At 42.2% G+C, this 18,722-nt stretch overlaps 4 protein-coding genes across 5 annotated transcripts; 1 reads left to right on the top strand and 3 right to left on the bottom strand.

Moving 5' to 3' along the window:
• Window positions 1-2,174: 2,174 nt before the first annotated feature.
• Window positions 2,175-3,491, bottom strand: LOC6525083 (uncharacterized protein CG1552). 2 transcript variants are annotated; one of them, XM_015190600.3, is made up of 3 exons: window positions 3,309-3,491; window positions 2,942-3,095; window positions 2,175-2,751 (listed from the first exon to the last, which is right to left on the bottom strand). In XM_015190600.3, exons 1-3 carry the CDS (start codon window positions 3,454-3,456, stop codon window positions 2,499-2,501), a joined length of 555 nt encoding a protein of 184 aa, XP_015046086.1. In that variant the 5' UTR covers window positions 3,457-3,491; the 3' UTR covers window positions 2,175-2,498. The 2 variants fall into 2 exon arrangements, with proteins under 2 accessions (XP_015046086.1, XP_002100922.1); XM_002100886.4 differs by having other exon boundaries at window positions 2,981-3,095.
• A 4,012-nt stretch (window positions 3,492-7,503) lies between these two features.
• On the bottom strand, window positions 7,504-10,316 carry LOC6525082. The gene is made up of 3 exons (XM_002100885.4): window positions 9,969-10,316; window positions 8,333-8,453; window positions 7,504-7,786 (listed from the first exon to the last, which is right to left on the bottom strand). Exons 1-3 carry the CDS (start codon window positions 10,207-10,209, stop codon window positions 7,663-7,665), a joined length of 486 nt encoding a protein of 161 aa, XP_002100921.1. The 5' UTR covers window positions 10,210-10,316; the 3' UTR covers window positions 7,504-7,662.
• Window positions 10,317-12,779: 2,463 nt separating this feature from the next.
• Window positions 12,780-13,903, bottom strand: LOC6525081. Its single transcript, XM_002100884.4, has 3 exons — window positions 13,371-13,903; window positions 13,089-13,221; window positions 12,780-13,024 (listed from the first exon to the last, which is right to left on the bottom strand). Exons 1-3 carry the CDS (start codon window positions 13,534-13,536, stop codon window positions 12,916-12,918), a joined length of 408 nt encoding a protein of 135 aa, XP_002100920.1. The 5' UTR covers window positions 13,537-13,903; the 3' UTR covers window positions 12,780-12,915.
• A 2,758-nt stretch (window positions 13,904-16,661) lies between these two features.
• Window positions 16,662-18,427, top strand: LOC6525080. The gene is made up of 3 exons (XM_002100883.4): window positions 16,662-16,953; window positions 17,026-17,140; window positions 18,088-18,427. Exons 1-3 carry the CDS (start codon window positions 16,833-16,835, stop codon window positions 18,236-18,238), a joined length of 387 nt encoding a protein of 128 aa, XP_002100919.1. The 5' UTR covers window positions 16,662-16,832; the 3' UTR covers window positions 18,239-18,427.
• The last annotated feature ends 295 nt before the right edge of the window (window positions 18,428-18,722 follow it).

The raw sequence follows: 18,722 nt of genomic DNA, 5'->3' as shown, positions 1-18,722 counted from the left end.
AAGTCCTTTGTCTTGAAAGAAAACGCTGAACTGGGATGGCTGCTGTCAGAAGCAAGAAGACTATTATGAATGCATTGAATTTTTATAATCATCCGCAATGTGGCCACATGCAGGTAAAGTAGATACGCCCAACTGCACTATTCCGCACTATTCTGCAGGTATGACGACAAAAGGGGCTGTGACACGCCCCACAAATCACCAAGCTCATACATGTATGTACAACAGTATATGTGAGCATCCAAGCATGCATGTGTATGACATCAGCAAGGACATAAATGAAACAAAAACATCAAAGAGGCCAACGTGGCATGAACACTCGATACCCTTTGAAATCGAAATGATTAGTTTGGATTTATTGTGATATATCTTACTTTAAGATATATAGGTATGTGGCTAAATGTACAAACGATAAATTTACCATGTCCTAATCATTTAGTCGGGTCATTCGACATTTCTTCCTGATTCTCCAAGGACTCGGCACAAATCTGTTGCACGAATGCATGTGCCCTGTTGCAGTGCAAGGATCTAGGCAAAAAGCGGCTAGAACTAAAAGCGTACGATAAATATAAATTGCATTGTGCAATAATCTTCAAAGTGCAACAAAGTAAGAAAAACAACAACATCATCTGCAGATGCAACAACAATGGCAGCAAGAAGGACGACAAGGCGCCACACACAAACACACACACACACACACACATACAAAGGCACACACGCGTATGGGGCACAATGAGATGTTGGCGCATAAAGCCACATAAAAAATAAGACGATGGCCGGGAAAGGAGGTACCAGAACATATATATGTATATTTATATGTACATATATCCCAGGCTATAGTCACACAAAGTAAACGAGGCGGTGGGTGGCCAACATGGTCCAGGGGGATTATCAAGACCCAGGACTCTGGATGCTGGATTCTAGATGCCAGATTTGGGTCTGGGTCTGAGTCTGGACTGGATCTGGGATATTGTTTTGCCACAAAGCCAAGGACATTGACGTGGCATCCAGCAAGGCCGAGCAAAAGGATCCTGTCAAATGGCTGGAAATTGCTTGCAATGTTCCATTAACTTTCCATTCATGTTGTTCGGCAATCTGTTTTTCTATTCAAACAAAAGGCCTGCTCGATTGGCAGAGACAATCAGCTTATCGGTGACTCATCGTCGAAATGGAAAACTTTATCATTAAACACATTCTGTTATTATAAATGGGATGTTATCGTTAATATAGACGGTATTATTCGACTCAGCTACAAACTCCTGGCTCTTCGACTCGTTATCTTAGTGGAATTTCAAGAAATTAGCACATTAAAGAAATATTGTAATTCTTGTAAAGAATATACGTTTGTGCACAAAGCTTCACTTAGTTTTGACCCCCATTACTGAACGCCTCTGTTTGGGACCGCAACATTATGGCAGCTAACCGTGAGCCGTTGATGCCGAGTATCCTTTGTATTTACTGCTGCGCCACAGCAAGGATACAGCCAGGATGGCAGGCAGCGACTGCCAGGACAAGGACAAGCCGCAGAACAAGTGCAGAAACAGGAAGGGAAGCGATGGCTACGAAGGAAGGGAAGGAGCTGCAGGAGCTGCAGGAGCTGCAGGAGGAGAAGGAACTTTCAGCTCGACACTGGCTATCAAAAGTGTTGCTTATTAAAATAAAATTTATTGCTTGTTTGCCGATAAAAATGGAGACAAAGGCACCAGCACGAAGCTCCGCAGCTCTGCAGCTGCATCTGCTCCATAAAAGTGTTAAAACGATAAGCGGAAACAGGAAGCACGGCTGCAGGATATATCGCCACACCACACCGCCCACTTTACCCAAAAAAAAAAAAGAAAAAAAATCGCAGTTTGGGCAGAGCACAGCTCTTGAGACTCCGAAAAAGCCCTAATGAAGGAAACCTGGAAAAAAAAGGGCTGCAGCTACTTGGTCACGGCCTGAAAACAGCAATAGAAAAAAGTCCATCAACTTGGACTTTCGAGAGCCTGTCTAGACGAATTCCCAAAGAGTGACAGTTTCAAATGGATATTGGAGAGATTCCACCGAGAAAAAGTGCGGAATGGGAACCTTAAACTTCGAAACACCATAAACCTAATTGATTAATTCCACAAAAACTATAGGCATTTCGCACAATATTACTTAAAATTATGATAAAACCATTAAAAACAGCTGATGTGTTTATATAAACTTCTGCTCATTAGCTTGGCATCGAAACAATTTCATTGTGATTGGATGTGCTCAGTTTGGTAAATACCAGCATATACATATTACATTCTAAGTTATAGCCTACATATAGAAATTAACACAATCCAAATAGCTCAATTTTGTAGCCATTTCCGCTCAGTGTTGAGGTGACGCGACTTCCCTTTTGTGCAGTATAAGAAGTTGACCGGTTCACAAATCGCAGAATAATTTGATTTGCTCGATTGTCCTTCACGTCGCGTCGTCCTAGTTGGCCATCCTGCCGAGCAACCAACCATCCTGGGTTCCTGTGCGTCATCCTAGTAGTTGTTGTAGACAAACTCGCTGAGGAGCGAGTTGTTGGGACCGTCGCCACCAGCGGATCCACTGCCAGCGGATCCCGCGGAGCCGTCCTGTTTGTTGCGCAGCAGGCGGTGGCGGAAGTGCATGGTGCGCAGGCGCTGCATCCGACGCTTCAGGTTGCAGTAAACCGGACAGCAGTCGGGGAAGGGCTTGTACATCAGCTCCTCCTCATCGCCCTGCTCGCATTGCTCTGGCAGGATGTCCAGGCAGCTGGAGGAGACACAGAACAGCGGGAGAGAGAGATAGATACTGGGCATTAGTTCTGGTTCCCTCTAGCGGGATATTTGGGTTTTGGGGTTTTGGGTAGACATATGCTAGGGCATGCTAGGCTGGATTTTCGGAGAAGGTTGGGTTGGGCTGTGCACATGCTTAGCTATATAGAATTGCATTGGTCAACTACTCATTCGGCCTAGACATTTTTTCCACTACGAAAATAGACCTGGAGCGGGGCATTATGTGATTGTTCTCGCAGAAGAGATTCGAGCACAGGCTCAAAAGGACGAGGCGGCGGGGCAGAAACTTCGACTGCTCCCACATGCAGCGGCGAAAGGTTCCTGCATGGAAAAGATAAACCTTTATTATTATATCAGAAACTTCAAAAACTGCTAGCACTCCACATAGAATGCTTAACAATACCATTGCATTTTAAGTGAGTGTATAGATAAGTTGCATAGTTGCAAGATGGCCAACTAATAAATTGGATTAGTACTGCTAGTTACAAATAATGTTCCTCAGTGTACCAAGCTGCATCTAAGAAGAAGACTCACGCAGCACACTATTGTCATTCTCGCCGGAATCCTCCTGCGTATTGTAGTTGCGCTGCAGCTGGTAGTGCTTCATGTGGAACTGGCCAAAGCCAAGGACACCGACGAGGGCCAGGCACAGCAGGACCCAGATCTTCTCCAGCTGGTACATCTCGGTGACTCGACTGGCGGGTGCAAACTACGCGCTAAGCTCACACCATCCCATAATGCCACACAAACCAAAAGCATTACGTATACGCAACGTCTGACGGCATTCTCATTGCCCTGCGGATGTATGGGTGTGTGTATGTGTATGGGTAGTTAAATTGGCGTTTGTGCCACGGCACTTGATTAAATCAAGAATAAAATTGCAATGCAAATTTTGCGTTTTGCCCACGCCGATGTCCATGTCCATGCCCCAAGCTCTCGCCCATGATTAATGCCCCCGATCCAATCCAATCCCATCCCATCCCATCGCATCGCATGGCATCCAAACCGTTCCAATCCAAGTAGATGCGAGGCGATGCTGTGCGACGAGAAAAACAAACCCAGATTGGACCCAAACAGCTTGTCATAATAATCGTTTGTTTTCCCGCAATCGCAATAATGTCAAGTGCAAGTTGTGTGACCCACTGGAATGGCAATAGCCCATGGAAATGACGATCTGTTTGTTTTGGGGTGTGATTGTTTTGGAAACTGATCATTAAACCCGTAGAACCATTGAGAAATCTATCAATTATACAATTTGGCATTGCTAAAGTATTCAACATACTTAAACAAATAAAATAAAATCGTGTATATTGCATAAATAGAAAGCTCTCATCTGCAGAATTAATCTCAATAAACAAGTCCATTGCCGATTTATTTCGGAGTTGACCGCACTTTGACCCATTTGAAGAGAGTTCACTGGTAAAGTTCCCTATTGCATTCTCGAAAATGCGAGTACTTGTGGTGGTGTAGCCCATCTGTTTCTTGTCCTTTTGCCCTCTGACCCCGTTCATTTCCGTTGCCTGTTTTTGCCCGTTTTTGCGACTGTGCTGCGGGGCGTGGTCTGTCAACTCATTAGCTGGGTCTTTATCCCCAAGTTGCTTCTTGTGGCAACAGCGTCCTGCCAACAACCTTAAGTAGCTTAAAAGCTTTTTTCCTGAGCTGTCCCTTGCAAGACGCAAGAACTCCACAAGTGCACAAAGGAAAACATCAACGTTGCATTACAAAATAATGTCTTACTTTGCGTCCGCTTCTTGTTTGTCACTCTTCGCAAAAATTATTGAACTATTGTGTTTGGTAAATAAAAAAAGTATATAGCAAAATACCTCTGTAATTATCAATATGGTTTGCGTTCAAATAAGTAAGTAACTGTTCTAGACCGAGAGTTAAATGGCAAGAAATCTGCAGCCCTTACCTCCATTTGCTCAACTTATTTGGGCCACATGTGCCCGCGGCACATGCCGGAAATTATCGGCGGGGACTGTGACTTGGGATTAGCCGAAAGTTTTTTTTTGCTGGCAGCTGCTTTCAGCAGTTGGCTTGCGGCATCTGGGAACCGGTAACTGGATAACTGGATGGCAGGCACTGCATCTGCAGCTGAACAGCAGGATGCGACCACACACAAACTGCAGCGGGATGGAAAGTAAAAGTTGCAACTCGGCCGCCTCGAATCGTTGCACGCACTAATACTCCAAAACTTTGGCTGAGATCCACAAGTTAAAATGGAAGGGAAAAATAAAAAAAAAAAGGTAAAGTGCGAGTAAACGCGGGAGAAGTGGAAAACAACATTTTTGAAAACTTCGACTGGCAGTTGGAGAAAACTGGCAATTCCCCGACTATAGCTGCTTGGGTACTTCGTATTCCAGTCCGGATTGAAAGTCCGGAGTGAAAAGGAAGGAAGGGAAGGGAAGGGAAGGGAACGCAGGGCTTTATTTATACTCGGTCGTACACTTTGAACTGTCTGAAAATGGTATAAATAATTTCATGGCTTCTTTTCTCTTGCCATTTTTGAAGCATGCACTAACGAAAATGATTACAAACTTTCCCCAAATGACATCGTAAAAAGTTAAATAAGTTTTCAGCACTGCGACAGTGTGCAAGGGCAAAAAAGCAGCAAGTGGGCAAAACGACACGCTAAGTGCTAGCAAATTCCATGCGTAATTGCATTCTGAATATTTATTTGACATACTACAGTTGCACCAACTTCAGTTTCGAATTCTTTCTGCATTATTCAAAGCTGACGCTTTTTGCGGAATAATCTTCCATCTTTGCTCATGTCACGTATACGCAGGGTTGTACGGCAAAACGCCCGAATTAGCTGCGCTGTGAAGTACGCCAGGTGAGGCTGCCATTCAAAAATCACCAGGGATACGCTTTAATTTAATTTATTAGAACTTCTCTCCATGCACTCTGTGTGGATACTTGCGGCGGTTTTTTTGGAATGAACCATATTTCAGGTTTGTTTGCGAAGTTATGTTCTTAATATCACGAGCACGCCATGGTGAACATGCTTGGGCCAAATTGAATTGTGCGTATTCTAATGAAACCTGCAAGTAAACGCTTTAAATTTATTTATTTGCTTAGATTAAATCTGAAAAATTGCATTTTAATTGAAGGCATTCTTTAACAAATTGCACCAATATACACAACTTAAGTAGTTTAGGGCTTGGTTAACGTTTAAATTGGATGTTCCTAATTTAATTGAAAAAACTTTAAGCACTCGCCTGCAATATTCTTATTAATTATACGTTTGTAAAAGTATTAAACATAACTTTAAGCGAACAGAGTGTCATAAATTCAGAAACGCCAGAACACAAAGGCGAACTCCAGCCACCAAAGTGCCCAGCCACACCCACCAACCACCGCCCACCGCCCACCACCCACCGCCCACCAAAGCTGGTAGATCCTGCTGTGTTATATATTTAGAGCAGGCAACAATTAAGTTTGTAAAAGTTAAAAGTTTTCCAGCGACAACATTGTCTGCGACGACCTTTTGCTTGCACGTGGCTGTTATCCACTCGCTCCACCTTCCTGCCAATCTCACTCCTTTTCCATTGCCCCTTCCATCCCCATTCCATCCCCATTCCATCCCATTCCAGGTCCATTCCGCCTGGCCAATTCCACTAAGCCACATCGCTGCTAGGCCACCGCCAGAAGAGTTTTCGAGCCACCCGGGGAGCAGCGGTTTCACTGCCTTCACACGCTTTTGGTGCGTTGGCACGGGGGTCACCTGTACGTGTTGTTGTGGAAGGCGTAAACTGTATTTTTATGACACTAAGCAAACAATTAACTCGAGCGGCCAAGCAAAAGTGCGCGGCACTCAATTTACACCGGGAATAATACACTTTTGTATATTTGAAAGAAATAACAATAGAATAGAATACTAAATAAAAATATGATAACTATTTCATTTAATGCTTGAAACATTTCAACAAGCTTGAGCTGAAATAGATTAGTTTAGGTGAAGATAGAATGTTCACAAACCGTGTAAAGGTCACCATGGAGTCATGGCACCATGGACGATGATAACCAAGACAATGGACAACAGATATCGCTGCTCCCACTCCCACTCCCGCTCCTCCTTTTCCGTTTCCCCTCCTCGCTGACACTTTTGGCAATCACATGCCCCGCCCCACCCCCGTAGGTCACGCCCCCAAGGCACAGTTGGTTACTTTATTTTTGGGCCCGAGTCAATTAGAATGCTAATTTGTATGCAAATATTTGTGAATTGAATGAGGTTGTGTGTGTGGGCGGGCGGGTTGGGTGTGTCTTCAGTATTCAGAATTCCGTATTCAGTATTCAGTGTTTAGCATCCAGTATCTGTAGCTGGTCCTTTGTCCCATGCCCTTTGTTTATTTATTTGTTTGTCCTTTATTACGAAACCGGAAATAAACTAAAAGCCAGCCGAAAAGGAAAGTGATGGAAATTGCCTGCAGCTTGGCGCCAAGGCAATGAACACCTCTCACAGGATCTCTCTAGTCCTTTGGGATGGATTGTGAGGAGGGGACGCCAGAACCATTTATCATCAACAACCAGGAGATGTGAGATTTTAAAGCAATCAGTCCCAATTATTGCCTGACTAGAGGGCACTGTTTACTTGGCATTTATTTCATTTACTATATATACAAGCACCAAACCAATCTATAACCAAAGCGGCCATAATTCTTTCGAAACCAAAACGTTTAAGTGCGCTTAATATTCACACTTTCGACCAAGACAAACGAATGCATTGTTTTGTGCAGTAACCCATATTTATTCAAGCATACAATTCTTAGTCACAGATAGTATTAAAAAAAAAAAAACAAAAAAAAAGGGAGAAGCCGGGGAAAATTGAGGGGCAAAGGCTGTGGATGCTCACACGCTGAGCAGGTGACCCTGCAGGTGGCGGAGGTCAGTAGTGGGGCTCCTTGCCGAAAAAGGAGAAGGTCTCGTTGCAGCGAATCTCGTAGCAGTCCGGAAAGGATGTGAAGTGCCTCGATAAGCGCAGGTCGAATATGAATTCGCAGTACGGATAGCTGAAAGTCGAACAGAAGGCAAACAATAAGTGCCTGCAAACAAGCCATTTTGGATGCAATGGGGTGCCAGAATACCAGGATGCCTGAATGCCAGGATGCTATGAAGTCATGGTGAAAATGGTGAGGTGATGCATTGCACGGTGTGGTTTGCAAGAAATCGCTGATAAAATATTTATTCCGATTGCGATGGCGATGGCGGAGCTCAACTTGAAAAGGAGCCAAAACGAATCGAAACAATGCTGCTAGCTATTTTAATTGTTATGCAATTCAAATGCCACACACATCTATGTGCTATATATGTATATCTATATCTATAGTATATATATATATAGTACGTGTATGAAGGCCCCAAGCTCAAGTCCGAAAAGCAAACCCCAAGTTTATTTTAAAATGCAATTCACACTACAAAATAACAGAGGCATGCATAAATTGCAAATTGCAAGTGCTGGCTGGGTATTTGGCTATTTCAATGTGTATTTGCTGTGTGTGTGTGTGAATTTTTATGGCTGATGGTTACTGGGTGGGTTGACTGATTGCATAACTTACATTGGCGGAAACCAGAGAAAGCAGCGATATGTGCAGAGTATGCCAAAGGGTCGCTTAAATTCTCCATCTGGCGTTTGAATCGAGCCGGAATTGTGCTTCTTCCAGCATTGCGATGCCCAGCCTGCAAATGGGTAACAGTTGAATCAGAAAAATTCTTTTTAATTCAATTTTCATTTTTGAACACAGTTCGATTGGAAATTTATTTACGCACTTAACGAGGTATGGCATTCTATATTTGGACCACTATTTCGAATGCTGTGATAAAAATACTGATAATTATTTACGCAAAAAAACAGAAAATCGATTTTTGCCAAAATTTCAATATTTACGATTGGTATTTTTGGTGTAACTTGGCTGAAAATGGTCAGAAATCGAAAAGAATTACATTTTTGTACTCCTAATTACCAATACTAACCAACCAAATCACTTTTTGACCGACTGTGTTAAAATAATTTTTGGCCATTTTTTCGCTTTTTTGTAAGGGGTACCATCATCAAAATTTGCAAAAAATTGGAAAGACATAGAATTTTTTTTTGAGAACACAGTTCGATTGGAAATTTAATTACGAACTCAACGAGGTATGACATTCCATATTCAGACCAATACTTCGAATGTTCTGATCAAAATACTCATATTTATACTCGCAAAAACACGATTTTCGGCAACAATTCAAAAATCATAGTCAAAAATTAAAAAAAAAAATGTTAAAAAAATAATTTTAATTTTTAATTTTTTTTTTTTTAATTTAAAAAAAAATGATTTTTTTTTGAAAACACAGTTCGATTGCAAATTTAATTACAAGCTCAACGAGGTATGACAATTGGTCCTTGATTGGACCAATATTTCGAATGTTCTGATCAAAATACTCATATTTATACTCGCAGAAACACGATTTTCGGCAAACATTCAAAAATCATGGTTAGGGCTGTATTTGCATGGAAGTGACTAATCTGGGTTTGCTAGGGTCCTTGTTGCGTAAGGACATCACCTGCCAATTAAGCCAAAAACATACCCCAACTTAATGGTTTGATTTTACTTTTTTGCTACTGTGGGGATACTCGGCCAGTTTAATGCGACTTTGACATCGTATTTAAAACTGAAGCTCAGCTGGATTACTTTTGATTGACTATAGTAAATGTTGGATCAACAAAACACTCTCTACGTTGAAAAATATTCCATAAGATAATTTGTTTGTAGTTTAGAAAAAGAGTCTCGATATATGAGAAATTCATTTAATACGAATTTATAAAGTACAATAAAATTTAAGTTAATCACACTCCGACATCAACATGTATTGCATGTAACTCGCGGTACTTCGTATTAGTATAGTTTTTTTTTAAGATAAACTCTTGTTTAAATTAATACACTTTGATTAAAAAAAACAGCAAAGAAGCATGGCACAATTTATGGTTTGTGTTGTACTGTTTATTTGCTCTGTTGTATTCGTTTAGAGCTTAATAAAGTAGATAAGTCAGTTTATTTATTATGTATTATTGTTTGGCCACATGGCGTATAAGCAATATGAACTGCCACTGAATTTTCACCACAAACACCCACTCAAAAAAAACGTGATCAAAACCAAAAAGAAATGAAAAATGGAGAGGGTGTTGGGTGGTGGGTGGGTGGGACTACATACTTCCATAGTTGTAATCACATAAACAGCAGAGGATTAACAGCAGAACAAATGCGATTGTTGTGGTGCTTTTGCGAGTGTGTATTGCAGTTATGGTTGCTGCCGTAGAATTTGTGGTTCTCGTTTCTGTTATCGATTTGGCCATTGCACAACAATCGTAAACACAACCGCCGCCGCCAAAATCAGATTCGAATTCTAAGCCAGAATCTGTAGATAAATTTGATTCGGAACCTGAGCCTGCCATGTATCTAGTGGCTATTGGACGCCTTCGTATGGCTCGAATGCGATACGTGTCTGTCTCGGCGCGGTTTTAACCGCCGCCAGCGATGGATGTCGCGAGTGTGCCGAAAATCGCCACCCAAGCCAGCGAAACAGATTGGGACGAAAAAAAGGTGTATATATACATGGGATGATACAGATAAACAAACGGCAAAGAAATGACACGAGTTTGAGCTGTTGTGCGCCTAAATTGATGCCAATTGATAAATTATCGCATGCGGTTGTGTTGGTATGCGACCCCATCTGCCTCCTTCTTCTTCAATTTCAGCACCTCTTGCTCTGAATGTGATTACCACACTGGGAAAAAAATTGTTTGCTTACTTTGTGCCATGTTAGAGCACTGAAACATCAAAGAAGCCCCACGTTGGGCGCCACTAATATGTTTTGAGGACTATTTAGACAAAAACTGAATAGAGTTTGACCAAACAAAGAAGGTTCTAATAGGTACCTTTTAGACATTCACTAAATCCTGTATTTATACCTTTTTTTTCTCAGTACAGGCTTAAAGCAATAGGGAGAGTCAGTCACACTTTGCCTTCCCCGTTTTCCGTTTCGTTTTCGGTTTTCATTTCGGTTTCAGTTTCGGCTCTCATGGGATTGTAGCTGCGGCGGTTGGCACCCTTTGTGTGGCAAATCAGGTGAAGAGGCTGCGAAATGGGACGCCATGCTATTAATGCATAAGTCCAAAAAATGCAACATGCTAAGTATATTTTCTAGGGCACTTGAGCTCCGAATAATCAGTCAATGGGTTAATCAATCACAAAAATGTACGTCAAATTCAAGATGAATTGCATAATTCCATATGTTAGTTAAGGTTGTTTTTATTTTCTTTAGAAATTTTTATAATTGAAAGTTGATCTTATTAAATCTTTGTTAGGATTAAAGACACTCTTGTTAAAAGGTATGTTGGTGCACTTACTTAGAAAAAGAGTGACAATTACGTTTATTTTAGATTTTCCATAATTGTTTATAATCTGCTTACATGGGCACTACGCAATGCCCATTTACATTTTGCCCCATAGAGATGGTTGCACAATTCAGTCGTAATGCGCAATTAATTTGTTTATAACTATTTAAAAAATAATCTAATTCCCAGCCCCCAGAAATTGCCGTAATTTGCCAATCAACATTGAAATAGAAGCCACCGCCAACGCAGCCAATGCAATAAAGCAAACTACGCACTACGCATAGTTTCCCCAAGTGATCCAATCCCATCCCATATGTATCTATATATCTGTATCTGTATATGACGACCACGACCCAAATCCCAGTTACGAATACGCGGACAATACGCATACCGAGTGACATATCCAAACCAAGCCGAATCGAGTTGATCTTCTGTATTCTGCGGGTGCGGGTCCGTTGGCCTTCAGCGATCAATGCCATTTCGTTTGATTCCATTAAAGTGCGGCCCCATCTGCTCCGGACCAAAAATGGAAATGGAAATGGAAGCGTGTGAGTTGCTGGTTCTGCCCCCCTACCACTCGCCCCTCTTCAATTTCAAGAACCCACTCAATGATTCTGCTGGAGCGGTTAGTTGGTCAAAAAGGGGGAAATGGGAAATGGGAATGGGTTGAGCAAAATGGGGAATGGGAAAGAGTGCGAACCCCTTTGGCCTCCGGCGCAGGTGCGCGAGTTAACAGCTCCATTGACTACAGCCACATAATTTATCTTATTTTTAGCCAGCACCTGACAACCCTCTGCCCGCCCGTCCGTCCATTGCTTTGAGAACTCTCAGAAACTCGATAGGTAGGTAGGTTGGTACATAGGTATACAAATTTTCAGGAAACGCTTTGGCATAACTTTGACTGGCTTATAAATGTCGAACGATTTATTTGCGGCTGTTTGGCGGGGGCGAGAAGTTTTGGTTCAGGTACAGGCATCGCCATCGCCATCGCCATTGCCATTGCCATGCAATAACCAAGTTTGGTTAACTTTTTCCCCCGTTTCCACGCACCAAAACTCCCCTCCAACTTGCCCTTTTAAGTCACGTTTTTAGCCATCAAGTTAAGCGGATATATCGCTTTTAACCGGGCTGAAAGCTGGCAAAAATGGAGAAGCGAGCGATGGGAAAAAATGACGTCGGTAACAAAGTGTTTCAAATTTGTTTACTACAAAAGTGGATTGCTTTTTTGGCCAGCTAACAGGTATGTGGCCAGGTAATTGGGCGTGGCCGTACCGTCTCCTTCAAATATCAAATGGGGGGCGTGGCAAGTTTGTCTGGCTTGGATGGGTCCATTGATAGCTTTTGTGGCTTTTCAACTTTTCCATCATCAAATGGAGTGCGAACAACACTGTTGACTCTTTGGCCTTACGCCAACATTAAGTGAGATAAACTTTGACTCCGGATGTGTAACTAGCATAAAATGAATCCAGTTCGATATGGAATTGGCATTTGATTCGCATCTCAAGAAGGTGCTAACCATTTATGTGATACTTTATTCGAAGTCGATATTCAGGCAGATTCATTTCATTTCAATATTATTCAACTTAATTAAACTAGAATTCCAACTGAAATAAATAAGTTCTTTGTCATAAATTAGGTCGTTTGATTTAATAATACTTTGTTTCTAGCTCGCGCACTACATGTTCATATAAAATCTAGTATTAATCAGACTTAGGCTATCAAAAAAAAAAAAGATACTTAAATAGTTAAATAGAGATACACTAGTTAATCGAAGTAATTCATAAGCGTACACTGCACGCTGGTACAGTCGGGCAGTGAAGTGAACAGCACGCAGGATAACTTATAATCGTAGATGAACTCGCAAGTGGGGAAGCTGCAACAATTCGCGTTAGTAATGAATCATAAACAATTGCACAACGCAAGTGCGCCGAACTCACCTGACGGTGAAGAACCAGGTGCACTTGAAGTTGCACAATATGCCATAGGGCTTCTTCAGCTGCTCCTTTTTGTTGACCACAGTGTTCTGCAGATTGTAGCCATCGTAGCGGCGCCAGCAGTGATTTATGTTACCTAAAACATTCAAAGTGATAATTCAAATTCACAAATAACTAAAAAAAAAAATGTTCTAGAGTGATAAGGATTGAGTTGCACTTTCATTATATATAATTAATCCTGTTAACTCTTAATTTCCGGTTCGTTTTTCTTCTCAGTGTACTTACGACGAATGTGGTGGCTGCCGCCATGGTGATGAAAGTCGCGTCCCTCCAGCTGACCCCCATGCCCGTTGGTCGCCTCCACGCCCCTGACGCCCCTGCCCCCGAACAGCAGGAGGTACCAGAGGACCAGCGAGCTGGCGATGAAGATGTAAGTCACTAATTTTGCCATTTCCGGCTTGCATTCACAAACACACACACACACACACACGCAGCTTTCCTTCTTGACCACTTTCTTTAATGCTCTCTCCCGCACTCCCTATCTCTCTCTCCCTCACTTTCTATCTGTTCGCGTCTGTATTGGTGATCTGCGTATGTGTGTGGGTGCCAGGTGCCAGATGCCAAGTGGAAAGTGCCAAGTGCCAGGTGACAATGTGCAAGTGTGTGGGTGGATGGGTATAGAGATATGCTATGGCTGTCGCTTTCGTTGCCGCTGCGAATGTCGCCCCTGCACTGAATACATTTTCTAAAAATGCGAAATCTGAATTCGCTGGCTTTGCTGGTCTCGCAGTTCGGCGGTCTAACAAAGCACTGCCGCCGATTTGCTCGATGCTCCGATTTGCTCCAGGTCGCTTCGCATCTGTATGCCCATATACCAAAATGCCCAGTTGTCCAGTTGCCCAGATGCCATTTATTTTTGGATCTTTTCGGACATCGGCCGCACAAACTATTCAATTTGAGCGCGTTATTCCTCCCTCACTCGCTGCCTCTCTGCCTGTCACTCATTTCGCTAATTTAAATAATCAAATGCGAATTAGCTCAAGCTGATGCTTGAAAATAACCAAAATAGGGGGCTACGAACCCGCAGCACTTTGTGGTCAATTGGTCATCCAACGCCTGCAGTTGCGACTTTGCTGCCCAGCGAGCAGACCAAAAAAAAAGGAGCGCAATTCTCGGTTTTTCAAAAGAGCTCCATTTCTATCAATGATATAATTCCGCTTTATATCAAGTAAAAATCGAGGATACACAAAGCAAAGTTTCCTAATATTTGAGTTCGAAAATTAATACATTCTTGTTTGTAATTTCACAGCTTAAAATATAGAAGACCTGTCATTTATCTAGCAATTTGAAGTATTGTGTGTAATATGCATTGGCACACACATTGTTTTATTTATTGGTAAAAACGTAAAATCGTTTACAGCATTCGAAAAATCCCTGTGTTCAATAAATATTTACGGCATTCAAATTACAAAGGAAATCGTTCTTCCGTTTCAATTACTTAGATGGTTTTCAGCTGCATTCACCTTTCTTGGGGCAGAATTTCCCTCGCTAGTTCCGCCCCCTTTACGTTTCCGCCCCCCGTTTTCCACCCTTTTTGTACAATGGAAAGCTAGTCGAACCCCGTTATAAATTAAAATTTTATTTAGCTGCAGTTGACAATTTATTTGCATTTCATTTACCACAAAGGCGAACAGGAAAGGCATCATAGTATATCCGAGACTATGGGGTTCGAATATCAGATACCTTGTGAGTGGTGAATCGCTGTTTGATTTATTCACTTATTTGGAAATTTGAATAGTTTTTGTAGTAAATAACCCTCGAAATTTATATAATTTTGCTGGTTTTTGTGCTATAAACTTAAGTAAAGTAAAGCGAAGTTGTTTATGATTAAAAGTTTCCCTGAAAAAATGGATTACAATGGAGTGGACATGAGTGTAGACCCAATATGCTCGACCCATTGCGGGGTAGCATGCACAAAAAGAAACCGGCAAAGAAGAAAGCCTTACGTCATAAAAAGAAAGTACACGAACAAGTGTCCACAGGGATTGGCGGCAGCCAAAGGAAGCGATAGTGGGTGAAGTGGTTCCTACAATGCGGTTATGCCGCTGTGGCTTACAGTGGGCGCTTGTGGGTTGTGCTAGTGGGGGTGGTGGTTAGTGGGTGGTGGTGCGGCATATGCCAGTGCAAAGTTGTAAGAAAATGCAATGAAACGAAATGAATGTCGCTGAATGAACGAATGAATGCATGCATAACTAACACGACACCAAATGAACGGAAAAAGAAGGTCGTAGCAGAGTGAGAGGCGGAGGGGGAGGGGGGTGGAGTGTTACGAGCGGCAAGTTACATGTTCCCATATCACCACATACCACATATATCTGTTATCCCTGCGTTTGTGTGTGTGTGTGTGTGTGTGGTTCTGCCTGCTGCTTCTGACTGCCGCCAAAAATGGGAACTCCGAGTTGAACAGTTGAATGGTACGAACTGGCTGAATGAAGTGTTTGACAACACTTTAACTTGATTAAAAATTTAATAGCCAGCAGGGCAAACATTGTGCGAATGGGCTGAGGATTGGGGTTAGGAAACGGGGAAGGACTCGTCTCAATTGGATTGCACAAGTTGCCACAACATTTGTCTGCTCTTGTGAGTGCGGGTTAAGCTAACGAATGCATTTCATTAAGATTTGCCACCGAACTAGTTCTTTAATTGCGCAAACGAAGTCTGGCCAATACATTCGTCGTATTTGTCCTTCCTCGATTGAATGGTGCTGAAAACCCAGATTAATTAAAAAAGATGTTACACTTCAGTGTACATATTCTTTGTTCGATTCTCTGACTAGAAAGCTTCCCAGAAAACATTACCAATTCCAAATAACATGAGTTCATAATCATTTTTTTTTTGCGAAAGAAAGTAAATTTTAGCTGTAAATGCCAATCGAAGGGAAATTTCATGACGACTTCAACAGTGTATCACATTCCGTATTTGGACAAATAACTTAATGTCTGTGAGAAAAAAAGGAATTTTTTTTGTTAAAAATTTTTGAAATACATTTTGGCGAAAACATCATGTTTTTCCGGGGAAAAAAGTTTCCCCATCGCTAGATTAGCGATATGTGATGCCGTAGCCATCATCGCGTCGGCACTCCATCTCTATGCCTATCTCGATTTCTATCTCCAAGTGCGGCGCTCGAATTCGCCGCTCTCTGTCCCGCTTTTGCCATTAATTGTGCAAACATTCTAGAACAATTTAAGCCAGTAAAGTGCTGTAATAAAAGGCCGGCACCGCCCCAAAAGCCGATTTGATAAACCGCCTGACCCCGCCACGCTCGCCAATGGATCGCGAATGGAATCAAGATGGGATGAGTTGCCGCGCGGAGTGGCGTCTTCAATTAAATAGTAATACACAATAATCAACAGACCCGAAAACAAAAAACGCCAACAAGCGCCAGTGGCTCGACCATGGGATACCCTATGATTTTAGATTATAACTAATACCGAAATCAAATAAAGAAATCTAGCACTTCTTTACTTAAACAAGAAAAAGGAACTTGCTTCCATGAAGTGACTCCTATATTAACTGGGAGACTTTAATTTAAATTGAGTATATTGAATGAAAAAAATTGATGAATCTGAAACGGCGACGACTCAGCTCGGCAATCTCCGTAGGTACCATTAAGTATGCCCTGTGTAGAGAACGCCGATCGGAGTCCGGTAGCAATTCAGTCCAGTTTTGAACACCAAGGCGGTCACAATGCATCCGGAGCGCTGCGCCAGTCCAAATCCATCGATACCATTGGTAATCGCAGGCGCCCTGCTTTTCTCATTGCTCTCACAGGTGAGCGGCTACTCGGGCCGGATTCCACCGGATGCAGGTGAGTGGATTTGTGTTTTCTATATATATTATTCTATATAATTTATATATATTTGCATATTATGTTGATCAGATAATCCCGGAAAGTGCATGTACCGCGGCGACGTCCTGGAGTTGGGGGTCAACAATGGCATAGCGCCCTGCCAGCGACTGACGTGCAACAAGGATGGCTCAATACTTATCGAGGGGTGAGTTCAGAGCACCTTGACCCGGTCAATAGACTGAGAAAAACCATGATTGCAAATGGGGATAATTGTTGTAGGCTGCCAAAAGGATTTTGTAACAATCTGTAGATTAACAAGGAAATGTTAAATAAGTCCGCAGATCAACTTATAGCTTAAACTGTTATTTCTTTTCAAATGTACCATATCATTATTTTAACTTTCGTTAACAAGCGGTTTTCGAGTGTATTTTATGGCACACCCCAGTCGCTGATAAGTCGCACACCCAACGTAACGCGACGCCAAAGATGACGCTATGTCAACCACTTGCGACTTCTCGCCGAGTTTCTAGTTTCAATTTGAGTTTCGAGCTTGCCAAGTAGTAGCAAGCGCAAAAGATGAGGCTGTAATTTCTAGGTCAAGCTAAAGAGTTGAAAGCCAAAGAGTTGAAAGCTATACAGTTGAAAGCTAAAGAGTTGATGGGGGCACTTCACATCCTTTGGGCTGCGCCATTTCGTGGGGGGGGGGGGCGTGGTGGGTGATAAGAAAACTAAATTGAGGGAAACTAAAAGTCGTGCCCCAGATTTGAAATGGCTTTGGCTCTTGAGGTGTAAAGTGTTTTCTTTCTTTTTTGGTAACATTTTTAAGCTATGACAAAGTTTACTTAGAATAGAATTACGTAGAATCCCCTTTCGCAATCTTTGAAATTCAGAGACCTCATTCCTTTCAATGTGTCACGTTTGCCTAAATCATAATCAGTTGGTGAGTTTAATTTATTTGTAATCTCAAGGTTTAGTCGCTCGTATTTGGAACGCGACACATATAAAATTCCACAGCGAAATAATTAAGATTTTGAATATAAATTATAATGAAATTGTAAACTCTGTGAAATATAATTACGACGTGACTTGTGAACCCCTGAATACTTGTTCAATATATTTTAATTATTCACATTTTATTGCATTCGCTAACAGATGCGGCAAACTGCGCATCGAGAACTGCAACCGAGGCGAGCGAATTTCTCCGGGTGAACCCTTTCCGGAATGCTGCAAGCTGCGATACAAGTGCAAACAGATCGGAGCGGCACCCTACTACATCGAGCGGAATACGGCGGAGAGGGTCTAGTGGGATTAGCAGGGATTATGCAGGATTAGCCACTGGCCGCTGGGAGGACACGTAGAGCGTAGAGGACCACCGAAGCCAAGGACGCCATGAATCTTTCTTAGATGCAAAGTACATATAATCAACAATTTGCTAATTTATTTGTCATCTTGTACTTCTTAATAAGCACCATGTTTTGTTTTTTTTTTTTAATCGATGTGTTTTTTATGGGTGTTTCTTGGTTTTCGCATGTGCTTCAGCCAACCAACCTCTGGCCAACAAACACTACTTGGCGCCGTTAGTGAAACTGTTTTCGCCGGGCCAAAAGAAATTGTTTAATTACTGGGCCAACCCGCTCATAAACAGCAATTAAGGCGAAGCCCGCCCTCCTTTGAGTGGTTCCCAAGTGGCAGCAATACCCGTGGCAGCAGCAGCACCAGTGCACTGGCACAAAAACCCATTGGCTTAATGTTAATTAACTTTCCCAGAAGTATTTTATGGATTCAAG

Source organism: Drosophila yakuba, chromosome X, assembly GCF_016746365.2.
Source record: "Drosophila yakuba strain Tai18E2 chromosome X, Prin_Dyak_Tai18E2_2.1, whole genome shotgun sequence".
Lineage (NCBI taxonomy): Eukaryota > Metazoa > Arthropoda > Insecta > Diptera > Drosophilidae > Drosophila > Drosophila yakuba.
This window is presented reverse-complemented; position numbering and strand designations above follow the sequence as displayed.

Excerpts from the sequence above, each read along its gene's own strand:
- LOC6525083 (XM_015190600.3), bottom strand. The coding sequence starts at position 3,456 with ATGTACCAGCTGGAGAAGATCTGGGTCCTGCTGTGCCTGGCCCTCGTC. Across the intron at positions 3,096-3,308 it reads GAATGACAATAGTGTGCTGC|GAACCTTTCGCCGCTGCATG; the intron begins GTGAGTCTTCTT and ends TTTTCCATGCAG. Across the intron at positions 2,752-2,941 it reads AAAATGTCTAGGCCGAATGA|CTGCCTGGACATCCTGCCAG; the intron begins GTAGTTGACCAA and ends TGTCTCCTCCAG.
- LOC6525082 (XM_002100885.4), bottom strand. The coding sequence starts at position 10,209 with ATGGCAGGCTCAGGTTCCGAATCAAATTTATCTACAGATTCTGGCTTA. Across the intron at positions 8,454-9,968 it reads ATGTGATTACAACTATGGAA|GCTGGGCATCGCAATGCTGG; the intron begins GTATGTAGTCCC and ends ACCCATTTGCAG. Across the intron at positions 7,787-8,332 it reads TTTCTCTGGTTTCCGCCAAT|CTATCCGTACTGCGAATTCA; the intron begins GTAAGTTATGCA and ends TTCGACTTTCAG.
- LOC6525081 (XM_002100884.4), bottom strand. The coding sequence starts at position 13,536 with ATGGCAAAATTAGTGACTTACATCTTCATCGCCAGCTCGCTGGTCCTC. Across the intron at positions 13,222-13,370 it reads CGGCAGCCACCACATTCGTC|GTAACATAAATCACTGCTGG; the intron begins GTAAGTACACTG and ends TGAATGTTTTAG. Across the intron at positions 13,025-13,088 it reads ACCTGGTTCTTCACCGTCAG|CTTCCCCACTTGCGAGTTCA; the intron begins GTGAGTTCGGCG and ends GAATTGTTGCAG.
- LOC6525080 (XM_002100883.4), top strand. The coding sequence starts at position 16,833 with ATGCATCCGGAGCGCTGCGCCAGTCCAAATCCATCGATACCATTGGTA. Across the intron at positions 16,954-17,025 it reads CCGGATTCCACCGGATGCAG|ATAATCCCGGAAAGTGCATG; the intron begins GTGAGTGGATTT and ends TATGTTGATCAG. Across the intron at positions 17,141-18,087 it reads GGCTCAATACTTATCGAGGG|ATGCGGCAAACTGCGCATCG; the intron begins GTGAGTTCAGAG and ends ATTCGCTAACAG.